Source organism: Taudactylus pleione, unplaced genomic scaffold, assembly GCF_031769625.1.
Source record: "Taudactylus pleione unplaced genomic scaffold, aTauple2 ptg000201l, whole genome shotgun sequence".
In the NCBI taxonomy this organism is placed as follows: Eukaryota; Metazoa; Chordata; class Amphibia; order Anura; family Myobatrachidae; genus Taudactylus; species Taudactylus pleione.
Window position 1 is genome coordinate 14,462,906 of NW_028284603.1, and position 20,026 is coordinate 14,482,931.

At 43.7% G+C, this 20,026-nt stretch overlaps 1 protein-coding gene across 1 annotated transcript in view; it reads right to left on the minus strand.

The window, feature by feature from the left end:
- Positions 1-215: 215 nt before the first annotated feature.
- EPAS1 (endothelial PAS domain protein 1) overlaps positions 216-20,026 on the minus strand; it is a 155,400-nt gene continuing 135,589 nt past the window's right edge. The window contains exons 12-16 of the mRNA XM_088477267.1: positions 16,742-17,229; positions 13,652-13,775; positions 13,346-13,463; positions 10,862-11,035; positions 216-4,136 (exon numbers count right to left, since the gene is read on the minus strand). Coding sequence (XP_088333393.1) covers positions 3,985-4,136; positions 10,862-11,035; positions 13,346-13,463; positions 13,652-13,775; positions 16,742-17,229 — 1,056 coding nt within the window. The 3' untranslated portion in view covers positions 216-3,984. The remainder of the gene's footprint in view (positions 4,137-10,861; positions 11,036-13,345; positions 13,464-13,651; positions 13,776-16,741; positions 17,230-20,026) is intronic.

Below are 20,026 nucleotides of genomic sequence, written 5' to 3' on the forward strand. Positions count from 1 at the left end.
ACAGAGATGTACTGTAACCCATAGCAACTCATTAGGTTTGTCTTCCTAGAGTGATTGGTTACTATGGACTACAACACATTTCTGCTATTAGCACTGTTCATAAATGATTAACTAAAAGGTTAATGTAATAAGGACAACATAAAAGTGATAATTCCCACCTCTAAACTTCCTTATTCAAACTTCCAGACAAACATTAAAAAGACAAAGTGTTTTAATATAAAATGTAAGCAAGCAACTTTATTTAAAAACAAAAAAACATTTCGATAGCCACTTCAACAAAACACAAAACAATCATAAATGTCCCCCCTCCGGATTAGACCAAATGTCCAAAAATTGTTACATAGTGTATATGTGATGTCAGTCAATGGTTATATATTTTGTCTAAAATATTTGACATAAGCACCACGGTTTGCATGGAAGAATATAGAATCCAATTCATGTATTGCAGTTTATGGTGTTTTAATATTTGATATTAATGACCTAGAGCAGAATGCTCAAGCTACTCTAGAACTCTAATTTGTAGGCTCACAACCATTGGAGAGTTGCAAGTTCACTAATCCTGATAAAGAAACAATAGTTAATAGTGACTTAACAATCCTGATAAAAAAGGAATCCAGAATGAATATTAACCAATTATATCCACAGCCCTGCTTATGAGTTAGTTACCATTGTGACAAGGGGTGCTTCAAGTGTCCCTAATTTCCAGGGGCAATCTCAGATTTCAAGAGTTTTCACCTTGAAAATGTCCATTTGTCAGTATTGACCAATAAAAAATTTTCCCCGAGGGTTCATGTGGGCATTATACAAAGGTGCAGCAGTATATAGTGGTGAAAATTTGGTGTGTTTTGATCAGGGAGGTTCAGAAAAGGTAGACAGGGTTTCGACTATAAAAAGTCTTAGAATAATACAAAGATGATATTTATAATATTTTCTTTAAATTTTTTTTATAATTTTTATAGCCAAAACTCTGGAGTATACCTAAGTATGACAGGAAAGGCTCTGATCTAATGCCACACCTCACCGCACATCACTGCCAGATTTTGGTTCCAACCAGTTGGCTGGTTAGAAAGATAATTCTTAGGTGTGTGGCTATTTTGTAGACTGAGGCAATAGTTGAGAATGCAGCCAATCAGTAAGCTAGGAGATGCCTCACTGATTCTCAAGACATCGGGTCAGCTGAAAAAATGCTTCTTTCATGGGGTATTTTTCTTCAAGCGTGTTTTGCATTGGTGAGTCAACAAAGCTAAATACAGCTTCCAGCCATGGTGAGTAGCCAAATGTAGGTAATCTACCACAGGTGCCAGGATCAGGGTGCTACCTGATTTAGCAGTGACAGTAGTCTTTAATCACCCTGCGCTAACCACAATTTAGTACTGTATTGTACTATGGATCAGGAAGAAATAGCCTGTGCTGGGGCCATCCAGCTGTTTATAGATTACAACTCCCGGTAATAAATACAGGTAGCCCAAGACTTTACCTTGATCTTTATGAAATATTCCAGAATAAAAAGGCACAACAGAATGGGGGCATATAATATAAACCCGTGCAATTCACATATCTAACTCGTGTGGTTGACACAATGCTATTTTTAATGTTAATTTATAAACTTTAGTTCTATCTTACAATAAGGCACCTTTTGGAGATTTGAAAAGACCACCGAAGACTAAAATGAACAACCCTGATTTAGACAATAAGAAATTGAGAACTGGGTAAAAAATGGCTGCATTAATCGGAATGATATGGCCGATTCCTGAGAGTGGCAAGAGTCAGTGTGCCCATCTAGGCATTTGCCAAAAGAGAGCCACTACAGCGCGTTGCCACGATAGATATATAACTTTTCACATATATTTATATACAGATATAAGAATAAACAAACAATGCCCTCACTAAAATATTGCAGTACAACCCGACTATTTGCACTTGAAGAGCTATCAACTGATGCAGGTTAAGCTAACAGTTTTGAGACCCTGAATCACGTGTATCTATGTATATGTATTATATATATATATCTTTATATGTATAATAATAATTTTAATAATAATAAAAAAGACCCATAACATAATGAAAAATTTAATTCTATTGAATCTAAAAGTTTTCAATTCACTTTCAAACAGTGTAGGCAGCAATTTCATATGATGAACCAACATTCAAGTGAATGCAGGCTATCCATTCACTGGTCCCTAGTGGATTGATTGGCTATATAATGATTCAGCCTACAAAACAGCCACCTTTACAGTGTGGAAAGTGACAGATAGACTTTAAGAGTAGCTACTGTGCAGTAAAGTGAAAGATTGAAATTATAATGTGTGATTAACAATATAAGTAGATTGCTTTGGATAGATTATATAATGCAATAATAGTATTAACTGAACAATAACTGTTGCCAAATGGAAGAATACAAACAAAAGTTTGAGCAAGAGTCTTGCTGACAAAAAAACACTGTACAAACGAAAAAGATACTGTACCAGTAAAACAAGCATTAACCTAAAGCATTAATTGTAATAAGCACAGTGTTAACTGTCTATACAAAGAGTGCATACAAGGTTTGATAGGGTAAATTGTGCAACATTGAAGGAGATGCCCAATTGCATTTTATCATTAACCCCTTCTTGATTAGTAAAATTAAAAAAGGGAACAATCAGAGCATCTGTATAATATACGAGTAAACACATAAGGAGGAAACAGGAAATGCTGAACAGTCACAATAAAGCAGTTGGTCATTTTATCCTCAACTTTTCTGATCTGAAAATAGAACAGTTTAGTTAATTTTTTTTTTTTGGACTTCTTTACATCGTGAAGAATGCAGATTAGGTCATGTGATTCTCTATTCTCCAAACATATGTTATTTCATACTACTGCCTGTATCAAGTACCACTCAATCACTCATCCAAATGTAAAGGTCTGAGGCAGACTGGCCCAAATGATATATAATTCTGTGTTAGTGTATACAAAGCTCTTACATGTAGAGTTTAAGATTACATTTAATTGGAATGTATGCTTGGAAAATTAATGTTATCGTTACTATGCAGTATGAAAGGTAAAAGTTGGTGACGGACTTTGATGTTCATAGTAAACCCGATCAATGAACCCTGAGCTTTACCGACATGTGATACATTCTTGATAGCAAGCTCTGGTTCTTAGCCATGTTATTAATGCACAAGTTTCATTAAACAATAGGTTAGATCACACAACAGATAGGTAGAGACCGACCCTTGTCTTGATTGTAAAACCCTATGGTGCGAAATAGTTTCTAAAATATAGGTAATTGCCCAATCTGAGGCTTTGTAACTTTACATAATAATATTACAAAGGGTTTTTCTGTAAGTCACTCATGAACTGGAAAACACCCAACATTAAGGGTAATTGGAGTTTAACCTGTATATACATTAAAGTCCCCCATACACAATGTTCTAAAAACCACGTCTGTCTCGTCTGAATCAACCAGTGTTCATTGGGCACATTACTATAAGAAGTTCCACTTGAATTCTTTCACGGCATTTGCAACCACAAAGGCGACACATGGCACTGCCATGTGTTTTATAATAAATCATCACCAATGTGCCTACTCGTATCAGTAACATATTCCATGTTCACGCTGAATTCTTCAGGATAAGCAAATATATATATGCCAAAGATCATTTGTGGCCATTTAAAAAAATATAAATTACTTTTACAGGGGTATACGTTTGTGTAAAACATCTTCTATACTACACACTTTATTCAAATAAAGAAAAAATACAGCAGGTAAAAACATAAACATATCTTTTTTTTTTTCAATCTGACATTTCAATAAGGCCACTATTTGGTACTGTGGACAGAGTTCTGCTTGTGAGTAATGGTGTAAAATGAGTATCAGTGGTAGAAACTGGCTATTTGAAAAATATCTTGAAAAATATCTTTAGAAAGTGAAGCCTTTATGTATGAACAGTTATAAGCCAATAAACATTTAGTCTCTCTCTGCAGGTGGTCTGGTCCAGTCGGTCTTCAGGTGGTCTGGTCCAGTGCCCTGAGGAGGTCGCAGCCTTGCAGAAGGTTAGAGCTACCCAGTACTGGCACATTAACCTCACAGTCATATCCCGTCAGTTCTGGCAACAGATAGGGTTGAAACGATGGGCCAATGAGACGGTTGGTCAGATCTAGAAAACATGGCATAAACAGAAATCATGAAGTAAACTGAAGGTAAGAAAAAATAAATTGTATTATGAAATAACCAGGTTTTCTCAATTTGTGTTCAATGCACCCATAGGGGCAACTTATAAAGATTAAGGGGTTACTTGAACCTGTCCATGTAAACTCACAATAAAAATGGGCCTTAATCAGGGAGGAACGCAAACCCGAAGGTTTACGTACATCTCAGATGTTTTTTGAACTGCGCATGTGCAGATCGGGTCCTGCGTTGACGGACGCAGTGTGACTTAACGCGTCAGGGTAGTACAAAGACACAGCGACTGTGCATTACTTTCTATGTCTAAATCAGGCCCAATATAATGTATTGAAAAGGAATGATTAGAGTTGTCTGTCCCTACCCTCAGCTCTGTGTCATACGTGTCACTTTCCAGGCATAAAACCAGGCACATGCGGCGTTATGAATAAAGTGCTTGTACAACCTACACAGTGGGGCCATGTTGAGGGCATTAAATCATATAACATTGCACCGCTCACTAATGGATATCAGTGTATCCTACAAGTCCCACTGTTGCCTACTGATCATCTTACATATAAGCCATTTAACATTCCTTTACACAATGTTAGAACTAGGGGTGTGCACCGGCCACTTTTCGTGTTTTGTGTTTTGGTTTTGGATCTGGATCTTTCTTCGTGTTTTGGATCTGGATTGGTTTTGCCAAAACCACCCTTCCGTGTTTTGGGTTCTGGGTTTTGTGTTTTGGATCTGTATTTTTTTTTTAAAAAGCATAAAAACAGCTAAAATCACAGAATTTGTTGGTTTCTCTGCTCCTATGCTATTATTAACCTCAATAACCTTAATTTCCACTCATTTCCAGTCTATTCTGAACACCTCACACCTCACAATAGTGTTTTCATGTCCAAAAGGTTGCACCGAGGTAGCTGGATGACTATGCTAAGCGACACGAGTGGGCGGCACAAACACGTGACCCATCTAGGAGTGACACTGCAGTGGCAGACAGGATGGCAGTTAGAAAAACTAGGCCCCAAACTGTACATAATGCAAAGAAAAAAAAGAAGTGCAAGATGGAATTGTCCTTGGGCCCTCCCACCCACCCTTATGTTGTATAAACAGGACATGCACACTTTAACAAATCAATCATTTCAGCGCCAGGGTCTGCCACACAACTGTGGCTGAAATGATTGGTTCGTTTGGGCCCCCACAAAACAAGCTGGCAATTAATGTGTCCCTGCACAAACTGGCTCTACGGAGGCAAGATGTCATCCTCATCCTCCTCATCCACCGATTCCTCACCCTCTTCAGTGTGTACATCCTCATCCTCACAAAGTATTAACTCGTCCCCACTTGAATCCACCACCACAGGTCCCTCTGTACCTTCTGGAGGCTGGTCTCCCTGGAAGAGCTGATAATTCATTTTATGAACATCATCTTCTCCACATTCTGTGGAAGCAACCTCCTACGCCTTTCGCTGACAAGGTTCCCGGCTGCACTAAACACTCTTTCGGAGTACACACTGGAGGGGGGGCAACTCAGGTAAAATAGAGCCAGCTTGTACAGGGGCCTCCAAATTGCCTCTTTTTCCTGCCAGTACAGGTATGGACTGTCTGACATGCCTACTTGGATGCTGTCACCGATGTAATCCTCCACCATTCTGTCAATGGTGACAGTATCATATGCAGTGACAGTAGACATGTCAGAAATTGTTGCCAGGTCCTTCAGTCCGGACCAGATGTCCAAACTTGGTCCTGCCTGCCCTGCATCACCGCCAGCGGGTTGCTTAGGATACCTAAGTTTTTTCCTGGCAGCCCCAGTTGCGGGAGAAAATGAAGGAGCCGTTGACGTGTCACGTTCCGCTTCAGCTGACAGTGTGTTCACCAGCAGGTCTTTGCACCTCTGCAGGCTTGTGTCGGCCGGAAAGAGAGACACCACATAGGCTTTAAACCTAGGATCAAGCACGGTGGCCAAAATGTAGTGGTCTGATTTCAACAGATTGACCACCCTGGAATCCTGGCAAAGCGAATGAAGGGCTTCATCCACAAGTCCCACATGCCTAGCGGAATCGCTCCGTCTTAGCTCCTCCTTCACTTTCTCCAGTTGCTTCTGCAAAAGCCTGATGAGGGGAATGACCTGACTCAAGCTGGCTGTGTCTGAACTGACTTCACGTGTGGCAAGTTCGAAGGGCTGGAGAACCTTGCACAACACGGAAATCATTCTCCACTGCGCTTGAGTCAGGTGCATACCCCCTCCTTTGCCTATGTCATAGGTGGATGTATAGGCTTGTATGGCCTTTTGCTGCTCCTCCATCCTCTGAAGCATATAGAGGGTTGAGTTCCACCGCGTCACAACCTCTTGCTTCAGGTGATGGCGGGGCAGGTTCAAGAGTGTTTGCTGGCGCTCCAGTCTTCGGCACGCAGTCGCTGAATGGCGAAAGTGGGCAGAAATTTTTCGGGCCACCCAAAGCATCTCCTGCACGCCCCTGTCGCTTTTCAGAAAATTCTGCACCACCAAGTTTATTGTGTGAGCAAAACATGGGACGTGCTGGAATTTGCCCAGATGTAATGCCCGCACAATATTGGTGGCGTTGTCAGATATCACAAATCCCCAGGAGAGTCTAAGTGGGGTAAGCCACTGGGCGATGATTTCCCTCAGTTTCTCTAAGAGGTTGTCGGCGGTGTGCCTCTTACTGAAACCGGTGATACACAGCGTAGCCTGCCTTGTAACGAGCTGGCGTTTCTGAGATGCTGCTACTGGTGACGCTGCTGCTGTTGCTGCGTAAGGTGATACATCTACCCAGTGGGCTGTCACAGTCATATAGTCCTTAGTCTGCCCTGTTCCACTTGTCCACATGTCCGTGGTTAAGTGGACATTGTGTACAACGGCATTTTTCAGGACACTGAGGACACTTTTTCTGACGTTTCTGTACAGTCTCGGTATCGCCTGCCTAGTGAAGTGGAATCTAGACGGGATTTGGAACCGGGGACACACTACCTCCATCAATTGTCTAAATCCCACTGCACTAATGGCGGATACCGGACGCACGTCTAACACCAACATAGCAGTCAAGGCCTCAGTTATACGTTTTGCTTCAGGATGACTGCTGTCGTACTTCATCCTCCTCGCTAAGGACTGTTGGAGGGTCAATGGTTTAGTAAAAGTAGTGGTGTTCCTACTTCCTCTCTGGGATGATGAACGACTCCCAGCAGCAGCAACAGCGGCAGCAGTAGGCGTAGCAATGCAGGATCCTCCAGAGGAATCCCGGATAGGAGAGTCAGTCATGCCAGTGACATGGCCTGCAGGACTACTTCCGATCCTGACTAAGGAGGAAATTGACGAGGAGGGAGTTGACGGTGTGGTTTGCAGGCGCTTGGATACAACAGGACAACGGGATTTAGGTGTCCCTGGACTGCTTACGGTCTTAGCCAAAGTTTCTGAACTTGACAGTAACTTTTTATGAACGCGCTGCAGGTGCCGTATAAGGGAGGATGTTCCTAGGTGGTTGACGTCCCTACCCCTACTTATTTCACCTTTACATATGGTACATATGGCAAGACAGTTGTTGTCCGGATTTGGATAGAAATATTGCCAGACCAAAGAGGTGGAATGTTTGGTCTTCTGCCCAGGCATGACCGTGATGGGCTTTTTCATCCCACGGACAACAACTGTCTCCCCCGGAGCCTGATTTAAACAAACCACATCACCATCAGAATCCTCCTCGCCAACTTCCTCCTCAGCGCCAGCTACACCAGTATCCTCATCCTGTTGTACTTCAACAGTGACATCTTCAATTTGCATATCAGCAAGTGGACTGTGGGTGCTCCTTTCAGCACTTGCAGGGGGCGTGCAAATGGTGGAAAGAGCCACCTCTTCCCGTCCAGTGCTGGGAAGGTCAGGCATCGCAACCACCACCACACTTGGACTCTCCTTGGGGATTTGTGATATCTTCTTAGAAAGCACAGTTCTTCGCTGTGCTTTTGCCAGCTTAACTCTTTTGATTTTTTTAGTGGGAGGAGGGCTTCCATCGTCATGTGAAGCTGCACCACTAGTCATGAACATACTAGGGATCGACCTTAGCCGTTCCTTGCCACTCCGTGTCGTAAATGGCATATTGGCAAGTTTACGTTTCTCTTCAGCTGATTTAAATGTCTTTTTCAAGGTCATTTTCCTGAACTTTGCCATTTGGGATTGTATGTGCCCTCTACTATGACATTGGGCATCGGCCTTGGCAGACGACGTTGATGGCATGTTATCGTCTATGTCATGACTAGTGGCAGCAGCTTCAGCACTAGGAGGAAGTGGTTCTTGATCTTTCTCTATTTTATTTTTATCGGAGAAAGTTTGGTCCTCCATTTATGTTATATCGATTTGATATATACGTGCGGCTAAACACAGAAAATAATTTTTTTTTTGGTTTGGACTGGAGTGTACTTTGGGGGTTACAGCACCCTTTAACGGTCAAGCCAGCCGGCCCTTATGACACAGGCGCACTCTTGGCACTACTTTGTTGATGCACGTGCGGCTACTGCGCACACAATTCACAAACACAGAAAATAATTTTTTTTTGGTTTGGACTGGAGTGTACTTTCGGGGGTTACAGCACCCTTTAACGGTCAAGCCAGCCGGCCCTTTACTTATGACACAGGCGCACGCTTGGCACTACTTTGTTGATGCACGTGCGGCTACTGCGCACACAATTCACAAACACAGAAAATAATTTTTTTTTTGGTTTGGACTGGAGTGTACTTTCGGGGGTTACAGCACCCTTTAACGGTCAAGCCAGCCGGCCCTTTACTTATGACACAGGCGCACGTTTGGCACTACTTTGTTGATGCACGTGCGGCTACTGCGCACACAATTCACAAACACAGAAAATAATTTATTTTTTTTTGGACTGGAGTGTACTCTCGGGGGTTACAGCACCCTTAACGGTCAAGCCAGCCGGCCCTTTACTTATGACACAGGCGCACGCTTGGCACTACTTTGTTGATGCACGTGCGGCTACTGCGCACACAATTCACAAACACAGAAAATAATTTTTTTTTTTTTGGACTGGAGTGTACTCTCGGGGGTTACAGCACCCTTAACGGTCAAGCCAGCCAGCCCTTTACTTATGACACAGGCGCACGCTTGGCACTACTTTGTTGATGCACGTGCGGCTACTGCGCACACAATTCACAAACACAGAAAATAATTTTTTTTTGGTTTGGACTGGAGTGTACTTTGGGGGTTACAGCACCCTTAACGGTCAAGCCAGCCGGCCCTTTACTTATGACACAGGCGCACGCTTGGCACTACTTTGTTGATGCACGTGCGGCTACTGCGCACACAATTCACAAACACAGAAAATAATTTTTTTTTTGGTTTGGACTGGAGTGTACTTTGGGGGTTACAGCACCCTTTAACGGTCAAGCCAGCCGGCCCTTTACTTATGACACAGGCGCACGCTTGGCACTACTTTGTTGATGCACGTGCGGCTACTGCGCACACAATTCACAAACACAGAAAATAATTTTTTTTTTGGTTTGGACTGGAGTGTACTTTCGGGGGTTACAGCACCCTTAACGGTCAAGCCAGCCGGCCCTTTACTTATGACACAGGCGCACGCTTGGCACTACTTTGTTGATGCACGTGCGGCTACTGCGCACACAATTCACAAACACAGAAAATAATTTTTTTTTGGTTTGGACTGGAGTGTACTTTCGGGGGTTACAGCACCCTTTAACGGACAAGCCAGCCGGCCTTTTACTTATGGGACACAGGCGCACGCTTGGCACTACTTTGTTGATGCACGTGCGGCTACTGCGCACACAATTCACAAACACAGAAAATAATTTTTTTTTTGGTTTGGACTGGAGTGTACTCTCGGGGGTTACAGCACCCTTAACGGTCAAGCCAGCCGGCCCTTTACTTATGACACAGGCGCACGCTTGGCACTACTTTGTTGATGCACGTGCGGCTACTGCGCACACAATTCACAAACACAGAAAATAATTTTTTTTTGGTTTGGACTGGAGTGTACTTTCGGGGGTTACAGCACCCTTTAACGGTCAAGCCAGCCGGCCCTTTACTTATGACACAGGCGCACGCTTGGCACTACTTTGTTGATGCACGTGCGGCTACTGCGCACACAATTCACAAACACAGAAAATATATTATTTTTTTAGCACTTGGGGGGAGCACCCCTGATGGACAGAGCACCCCCTGGACAACACTACAGCACCCCTTTAGGACTGGGACACTGCACAGGACTTTGGAGTGGACACAGCCCCTATGGAGAACTGACTGCACAACACAGTCCAGCCAGCCCCTATGGACTTTGAAGTAGTGGACACAGCCCCTATTAACAACAGCAGCACAGCACAACACAGCCAGCCCCTATGGACTTTGAAGTAGTGGACAACAGCAGCACTACACTACACTACACTACACAGCACTAACTCCCACCCTCCCTCTTCACTGTCCACAGCCGAGTGAGAAAATGGCGCCGACGCGGGTACCTTATATAGGATCCAAAACCCGCGAGACTCGGAAGGCGGGATGATGACGTTTTGCCTCGATGTCAGATCCGAGTCAGGCGGGAAAAGTCGAGCCTGACTCGGATCGGGGGGGCTCGGGGGGGTTCGGATTTCAGAAATCCGAACCCGCTCACCCCTAGTTAGAACACAAAACAAATCAGGTGACACTAATATGCAAATCTACTGTGTTGAAAAAAAATACCTTTAGCTTTTTGTGACTGCGGCATATTGTAGTCATGGTAATTGCAGCTGAAAAATGTGGCTGGATAAGGAGTTTGCCTTCCACTTTGGGAGCTGGATGTGCAGGGCTGCTGTGACTGTGATCGTTGGGTCAGATGCTGGCTTATTCCTCTGTGTCTATTACTGATGTAGTCATCTAAAAACAAAGGTTTGCGTTTAATTCTTAAAGTGAGTAATACAATATGGATGAAATGACCCCAATCAGTCTGGAGCCCTTGGAAAGTAAACCACATACAGAACTCAAACTTGTGACATTGGAACAATGCGGCTCATTCATCTCTGGACGCAAAACTAGACACATCCAGCAGCAGTGCTTAGACTTGGCAACACCACTAAACTAAATGCAGTGATTTCCACAATGATGACAAAAGGCAACAAACATATTGAATTATTCACGATGCAATATCTGGGCTAATGAAAGCAAAAGGAATGTATATATAGTTCGGTCTTGCCTTATACTGCCCTATTATATGTATATATACTGTAATATATATATATATATATATATATATATACATACATACACACAGTCAGGTCCATAAATATTGGGACATTGACAGAATTTTCATAGTTTGGCCTCTATTCACCACCACAATGGCTTTGAAATGAAACAAACAAGATGTGCTTTAACTGCAGACTTTCAGATTTAATTTGAGGGTAATTACATCCAAATCAGGGGAACGGTGTAGGAATTACAACGGTTCCTATATGTGCCTCCCACTTTTTAAGGGGCCAAAAGTAATGGGACAAACTAAACAATCCTAAATCTAACTTTCACTTTTTAATACTTTGTTGCAAATCCTTTGCAGGCAATTACAGCCTGAAGTCTGGAACGCATAGACATCACCAGACGCTGGGTTTCTGCTGGTTCTTGGGGCATTTTCCCTTCAGTTTTGTCTTCATCAAGTGAAATGCATGCTCAGTCGGATTCAGTTCAGGGGATTGACTTGGCCATTGCATAACATTCCACTTTTTAGCCTTAAAAAACTCTTTGGGTGCTTTTGCAGTATGCTTCGGGTCATTGTCCATCTGCACTGTGAAGCGCCGTCCAATGAGTTCTGAAGCATTTGACTGAATATGAGCATATATTGCCCAAAACACTTCAGAATTAATTCTGCCGCTTTTGTCAGCAGTCACATCATCAATAAATACAAGGGAACCAGTTCCATTGGCAGCCAAACATGCCCACGCCATGACACTACCACCACCATGCTTCATTGATGAGGTGGTATGTTTTGGATCATGAGCAGTTCCTTTCCTTCTCCATACTCTTCTCTTCCCATCACTCTGGTACAAGTTGATCTTTGTCTCCAGAACTGTAATGGCTTTTTTAGATGTTGTTTGGCAAACTCTAATCTGGTCTTCCTGTTTTTGTGGCTCACCAATGGTTTACATCTTGTGGTGAACCCTCTGTATTCACTCTTGTGAAGTCTTCTCTTGATTGTGGACTTTGACACATATACACCTACCTCCTGGAGAGTGTTCTTGATTTGGCCAACTGTTGTGAAGGGGTTTTTCTTCACCAGGGAAATAATTCTTCTGTCATCCACCACAGTTGTTTTCCGTGGTCTTCCGGGTCTTTTGGTGTTGCTGAGCTCTCTGGTGCATTCTTTCTTTTTAAGAATGTTTCAGACAGTTGTTTTGGTCATACCTAATGTTTTTGCTATCTCTCTGATGGGTTTGTTTGGATTTTTCAGCCTAATGATGGCTTGCTTCACTGATAGTGACAGCTCTTTGGATCTCATATTGAGAGTCGACAGCAACTGATTCCAAATGCAAATGTCACACCTAGAATCAACTCCAGACCTTTTACCTGCTTGATTGATAATGAAATAACGAGGGAATAGCCCACACCTGTCCATGAAATAGCTTTTGAGTTGATAGTCCCATTACTTTTGGCCTCTTAAAAAGTGGGAGGCACATATAGAAACCGTTGTAATTCCTACACCGTTCACCTGATTTGGATGTAATTACCCTCAAATTAAATCTGAAAGTCTGCAGTTAAATCACATCTTGTTTGTTTCAATTCAAAGCCATTGTGGTGGTGAATAGAGGCCACAACATGAAAATTCTGTCAATGTCCCAATATTTATGCACCTGACTGTGTGTATATATATATATATATATATATAAACACACATATATATATATATATATATATATATATATATATACATATATATAGCCCGGCAAAGAGTAGCAACTCGACGTGGCATCGATTCCACAAGTGGACGGATGACTTCTGGAGAGATGTTGACCCATGCCACCTGGATAGCTTCCCACAGCTCCCTGCTTGATGTCTGCAGCTCAGTTTTGGGTATTGATTTGAAATGGGGCAGATCTTGTTGGGTGGATTGTATGCTCTGGGGTACAGTGATTTCTCCTTACACCCTGACATATACCATCAGGCGTGTTCTGTGGTATCCTGTATTGAATTTCCCCTTACCTGTTAGAACACTTGTACTCAGAGACTTCTTTTCTGAAGCAAGTGGACACATTCCTGATTTGAGGGATTTCATTCTTTTCCACAGTAACAGTGGCAGGGTGTTATCAGGTAACTCCCCCTAGGGAAGACACAACAAGTGTAATAACGTAAGTTATATCCTACTAACAATTAGATCACACATTAAGTGTCACATAGATATAAAAACAATATATATATATATATATATATATATATATACACACACATTCTTAAATTTAGGGGGTACTCCATGTTTATGGATACCCTATGTGTAGGATAGCTTCTTACCACATTGAGCTGTGGAAACCCCTGATCCCCATAGTCCTGCTGCCGCTTCCTCTTCATATTCCTGCAGTACAAGTTATCATTGGGGTGAATTTCTTTTTCTCGTTGCCCAAAACTCTCAAGTGACCTGAGGAAAAGATTTCCATTACGTTGTTTATATTCTACTAAGATATACTCTAGTCACAGAATCTGATTACTACGTTATAACTGACCAGCAAGGCATATTGGGCCAAATGCGGAGGTGGACCTATGGCGATTTTGTGTGTAATATGCAAATGCTAGTTTCAGCTTCCCCCTTGTACACTACTGTGCGCCGGACAGTGCAATCCCTGAGGTACCCACTTTCAATGCCCGTGGACAGTGTAACTCCACCGGTAGTTCTGAACACGCCACCATCTGCGCACCATTGCGTAGACCCTTGCACCAGCCTATAGCTGGGTACACATTAGACGACATGTGTAACCAGCCAACCCACGATGCGATGAACGAAATATTGTGTGGTCTGTACACACCGCACGTTATGGTGAACAACCGCACGATATGTAGCATGGGATCGTTCATCAAATTGACAAGATTGAACATGCATGCAGCTCAATCTGTTGATGTGATGAACGACCCTGCGGGAGCGCTCAAGATCCGACATAGTGGGTACACATTTGCCAATGTGGACAATATGTCGGCCCAATCGGGTGACCTAATGTCTAATGCACAAACTCGGCCCTCAGGACCCAAACAGTGCATGTTTTCCAGGTCTCCTTACAGAATCACAGGTGAAATAATTTGCTCCACCTGTGGATCTTTTAAAATGTGTCAGTGAGTAATGACTACACCTGTGCACCTGCTGGGTGACCTGCAAGACATGACCTGTGTGGGGTCCTGAGGACCGAGTTTGAGAAATTCTGGTCTAATGTGTACCCACCTTATGGCTGGAGCAGTGTCTCCTTCTGAAATTGCTGTAAACATGGCTTCTGTGGCTGCGGCCCTGCGTTTGGGAACATAGCTGTGCTCACTGACACGCCCGGGACACTCCCATAACACGCCCGTGAGATGCACTTTTTTTGCGCACACTGTAGGCTGCCTGCCAAACACCTCCAGGAACGCCCATGTGCTGCCAGTTCGAATGGCAGTGATTCTGTATGCAACAGCGCGTCTCTCCATACTCTCAGGGGAGCGCATGCGCCGTCTGGGTTTCAGGACTTTTTGCGCATGTGCAGTAGCAAATAATCGCTCAATTGCGCAAACATCGGTACCACCGCTGAATCAGACCCATTGTCATATATTCTGCACCATTAAAAAAAAATATATGCGTATTTGTTACCATGAGAGGGTGGTGTTATGCTGAAGTGCAATTCAGGTATGCAATGGGTACATTTCACATATAACTAAATACATGCCCCCTATATAGAAATGAGTGCCCTAGGAACTTGCACAGTGGCTCAATCCATAAAACGCCATAGAGCCCGCTTATTTGCATTTGCATGGATAAGCTGTTTATTATGTTTTTCTATTGTTAATGGTAACATTATTGTTTTTACATTTTCTAGGAGCAGAATAGTGGAAAAGTACAAGTCAACATATTTTATTAAAGTTCGATAGATATATAGCTATAAAGCTAGATGTAGTAGCCATGTAATGTTCCTGTGTGTGCACATAAAGCAAGGGCGGTATAATAGAGGAGGGGGGCCCATGTGCAGTCTCTGTGCGGGCCCCCTCCTCTCTCGCTGGGCACTGTGCCAGAGACTACTGCACATGCAGTAACATGGCGTCCACTACATGTTCTCTGTGGAATGGGTATGTAATGCCGGCTGTTGGGATGCCTCCTGTCAGAATATTGACAGCGGCATCCCGATGATTGGGGGTAAGTATACTTACCCTCCCCCTTCCCACCCTAACCCTCCCTTGTTGTAGCCTAACCCTAATCCTCCCCAACCCGCACCCTAACCCTCCCCGTTAGTGCCTAAACCTAACCCCCCCTCTTCCTGCCTAAACCTAACCCTCTCTCCTTAGTGCATAACCCTAACCCCCCTTCCACCCCAAAACCTAACCCTAAACCCGTTACACCCCCCTGCGGCTAACGCTAAGGACGCCCCAGACAAACCTCGTTCGGCTTGACATCCTTCGGCGTTCCGGCATCGGGATTAAAATAGACGTTGATATTTCGATGCCTATCTTAAGTCCCTTGTCGGGATTTGGATGTCGGTATTGAGATTGGCGGCATCGCAGCCACCGGTCTCATAACTACATCTCATTCTCTGTGACTTCTCTACTGCGCATATGTCCAGGAAAATGGCCACAGCACATTTTTTCTGCAGCGTTGGCGCTGGACTCCGGAGAGGGGCCTCTGTGCATAGCACACCCTGCACCCATTATAGATACACCACTGACATACAGGTATTTCTATATATACTAGCACAACATATATTCAATCAGTCATTAAGCTGTAATATAGATGGATATAATAACCTTTACCCAGATATGACATATATTAGATATTAGATGAAGATAGACAGATAGATGATAGATAAATAGACAGATATATGATAGATAAATACACAGATAGATAGATGACAGATAAATAGACAGATATTTAGATGTTAGATCGATATGATAGATTCCGCTGAGTGTCATGTAGAAGGCGGTGCCGCCACTATTTCCCATTTGCAGCCATTATTAGTATCGGGACCCACCCCATGCTGCGAGTAAAAGATCCATCAGAATCAGGCACCCCATCTCAATCTGCACGCTCCAAACAAGCAGGGGAGTTGGCCTACACTCCCTGGAGACAGATCTGTTAGCATGCATCCACATGGTAACTGTCCAGTTACCGCCAGGAGACGCCCATTTCACACAAACAAATCCATCCGTGTGCCTATGTACGGTATGGCGCTTACACAGTCTACCTTTTCTTTTTGCGGCACATGTGCAGTTTGCAGATATCCATCTAAATTTGGACTCGTGTCACTCAGAACCAGGCCCTATATGAAAGGTAAATATGTCCATTTGGAAGCACACTATAGACAAGGCAGACAGAAACTGCTATGAAATAAAGAGGCAGACATGAGCAACGTAGAATCTTCCCTTCGCTCGCCTCACCTTTGCTTATATGGCGACATCCTGTGCAAATGCATTGGGTGTCCTGAAGCCGAGTTGGTTGGAGGCTCGGGATACTGATTTACTGATCTCCACTTTGTTGGTGTATATGTGACTGGTGGGTCTGGAGGCCACTGTGTATCAGGCCGGCCTCCTATTGAAGAGAGGGGAGTACCACCACCAGTATGGTATGCCAATAATGGAGGAGACTTCCTCTCACAATGAAAAAGCCCGATGGGCAGAGAGTCCTGGCTAGGATTACTTCCTTTAGCTGCCATAGTTTGACAAAAATTTTGGTGAAGGAACTGGTTCTGGGAAAGGGGAGCACTGGACTGGAAGAGTGTATTCATGCTACTTAAATTCTGCTGGGGGGGTTGAGGACTGTCACCAAGGGGACATTCATCCTGGCATATGGGATTTAACTCGAAGTCTTCACCATCCATGGGAATGTACGGAGCAAGTGTTTCAAGATCAAGTTCATTAAAGTCATTCTATGGAAATAACAAAAAAGAACAAAACAGTTAATTAACTAAACTGCACCTCACGGATGTTTTGTACAGATGTACAGTAGTGTTTAATTGAAGCACACATCTGAATAGAGAACACCAAGTCCTGCTTGGTATTTCCTGGTACTCTATAGAGTGTAAGGGGTAAATTTACTAAGATGGGAGTTCTGTTTAAGAAGTGATGTTGCCCATAGCAACCAATCAGATTCTACTTCTCATTTATCTAGCACCTGGAAGATAATACCTGGAATCTGATTGGTTGCTATGGGCAACATCACTTCTTAATAGAACTCCCATCTAAGTAAATTTACCCCTAAGGGGCATATTCAAATAGGTGCGAAAAGTCCCGGACTTTTTGCCGACATCGCAGATTTTCCATGCGGAAAAATATCGCGCTCGTCCCCGCTTATCCCCATATTCAATTAGTAATCATCGAAAACAGGACCCGGCGAATTCGGACCTGGCGAAAAGTTCTGTCAGATTTGGGGAAATCAGCCTGACACCCCCCAAAAGATGCAATGACATTGGGGATCACTATAGATACCCCCAAATAGGCCTGTTGAAGGTATATGGGGTACTTAAATGATCTCAATAGCTGCTAATTAGCGTCTTGCAGAAGTGGTGAAGAATAGCATTCAGCAGTTTTTTTTGCAGAAAATAAGTAGTCCTAGCAAATTTGGGGTACATGAAAATGGGTGCTAAAGTTTTAAAAAACGTAAAAAATCCACCTGCCGCAAGCACCTGCAATGTTAAAAATACCTGGGGCATACTTGGGTGGCCCCCCTAGAGTCTATTTCGCTAGTTTTTAAGTTTGTCCACCAACTTTGTACTTTTTCGCCCCCTTTTTCAAAGTAATTTTTGGTATATTCTTAAGTATTTTTTAAACTTTTATTTTTTTACACAGTTTACCTTTGGGGGGCTGTCCCAAGGGTGCATGGTGGTTCCCACAAGTTTGCACCCCAAAACCCTAATTCTGCACTTTTTTTCGACAGTTTTCATAGGCAAATCTTTTTCAATTATTCTAATGCATTGACTTTCCGCACCGACGAAGTCTTTGTAATTGAATACAGGGATAAGTTTTCGCCTGGCGAAATGACGTCAAGTTTTCCGCAGAAACTGACTTTTTGCACCTAATTGAATATGCCCCTAAGCAGGGCCGGACTGGCCATCGGGCACTTCTGGCAAATGCCAGAAGGGCCGATGGCCAAATGGGCCGGTCCGGCCGAACGCAGAGATACCCGACACTGCAGCACCGCCTCCCGGGCGGTGCAGTGTTTACTATGCGCGGCCGCGTCATGATGTCATCACGCAGCCTGTGCCTCCGTGTGAGAAATACGATGGGGGCATTTTAGACTCTGCGCCGTGTGTAATGTGTTATGGCCCTCCGAAATACCAGACCCAATACGTTAAACGCATTTTTCACAAAAAAAGTGTTTAAACATCAGACTTGGCTGGCACACGTATTTTTTTTCAAAACCCAAATACACGCCTGCGCCAGCCACGTACGATGTTTTAAAACACTTGGCGCATCTTTATGGCCCTCCGAAATACACAGACCCAATGCGTTAAATGCATTTAAAAAAAACAAACATTTTCAGCGGTCACTTTTCGCCAAAGTACGCAACTTACGAAAAACATTTTTCACTAAAGTATCATTAGGGGGACTGTCCAAAGGGTTCTGTAAGAAATCCCCACATTTTTACCCCGAAATAAGAGATTTTGCTAATATTTCCTCATTTCTCAAAATGGAGAAAAGTTTTCTCCATTTTTACATAAAAACATGAGATAATATCAGCGGTAATTGAATCCGGCCCATAGTTGATGTTTTCCAGGTCACCCAGCAGGTTCACAGGTGTGACTCACATCAATGAAGTGCCAGCAGGGGCATATCTGTAATGGGTGCAAGGTGTGCAGGGCACACGGGCCCCTGGGTACAGGGGGGGGCCCGCACCGCACACCCTGCACCCATACGGTTACTTACCTCTCCAGCGTCCCACGTCGGTACGGAGGTCCGTCACTGAAAAAACTACTGGAAAATGGCCGTCGTGGCCATTTTCCCGGTGCCCTGTGCATAGTCTGTAGACTCTGGGCTCACTCTAGTGCCCAGAGTCTATAACTCTGGTGCTGGCCGTGCACAGCTCAGTGCGCTCCCGGCTGCCGGGCAGAGAGGAGGTGGCCCGTGTCGGAGACTGCACATGGGCCACCTCCTTTCTAGAAACATCCCTGTGTGCCAGCTTTAACTAACAGAACCAACCAAGGGCGGCATGTACTAGGGATCGAGTATGCTGGAGGTGCGGGATGCCGGCTGATCTCGATCGTTTTTTTAAAGTTGCATTCATTTACAAGGCAAACCTGAACTGGTTTTGCCTTGTAAATGATTGCAACTTTAAAAAAACGATTGAGATCACCCGGCATCCCGCACCTCTGGCAAACTCTATCTCTATTACATGCTGCCCCAAATGTATGACTATGGAACATGTTTGAATCCCCTGTAGGGTGAGCTCTCAGCTCTGTATGTGTATTTTAATACAGAGATTGATGTACACTTGCATGTTCTAATATTAATTATATTTGTAATGGCATAAGCTTAGTGGGAGGAGTCAGGAATAGTAAGGGGAGGAGTCTGTGCCAGGAGCAGATGCTGACGCCAGTGTGGGCCTGTGTGTGCTTTAAATGCCAGGGCCTATTTTTAGTCCCAGTCCGGCCCTGCCCCTAAGTGTTATAAATGTACATTAAAGTGTGTACATTTATACCAGTAAGCCTGTGAGCAGGGCCCTACTAC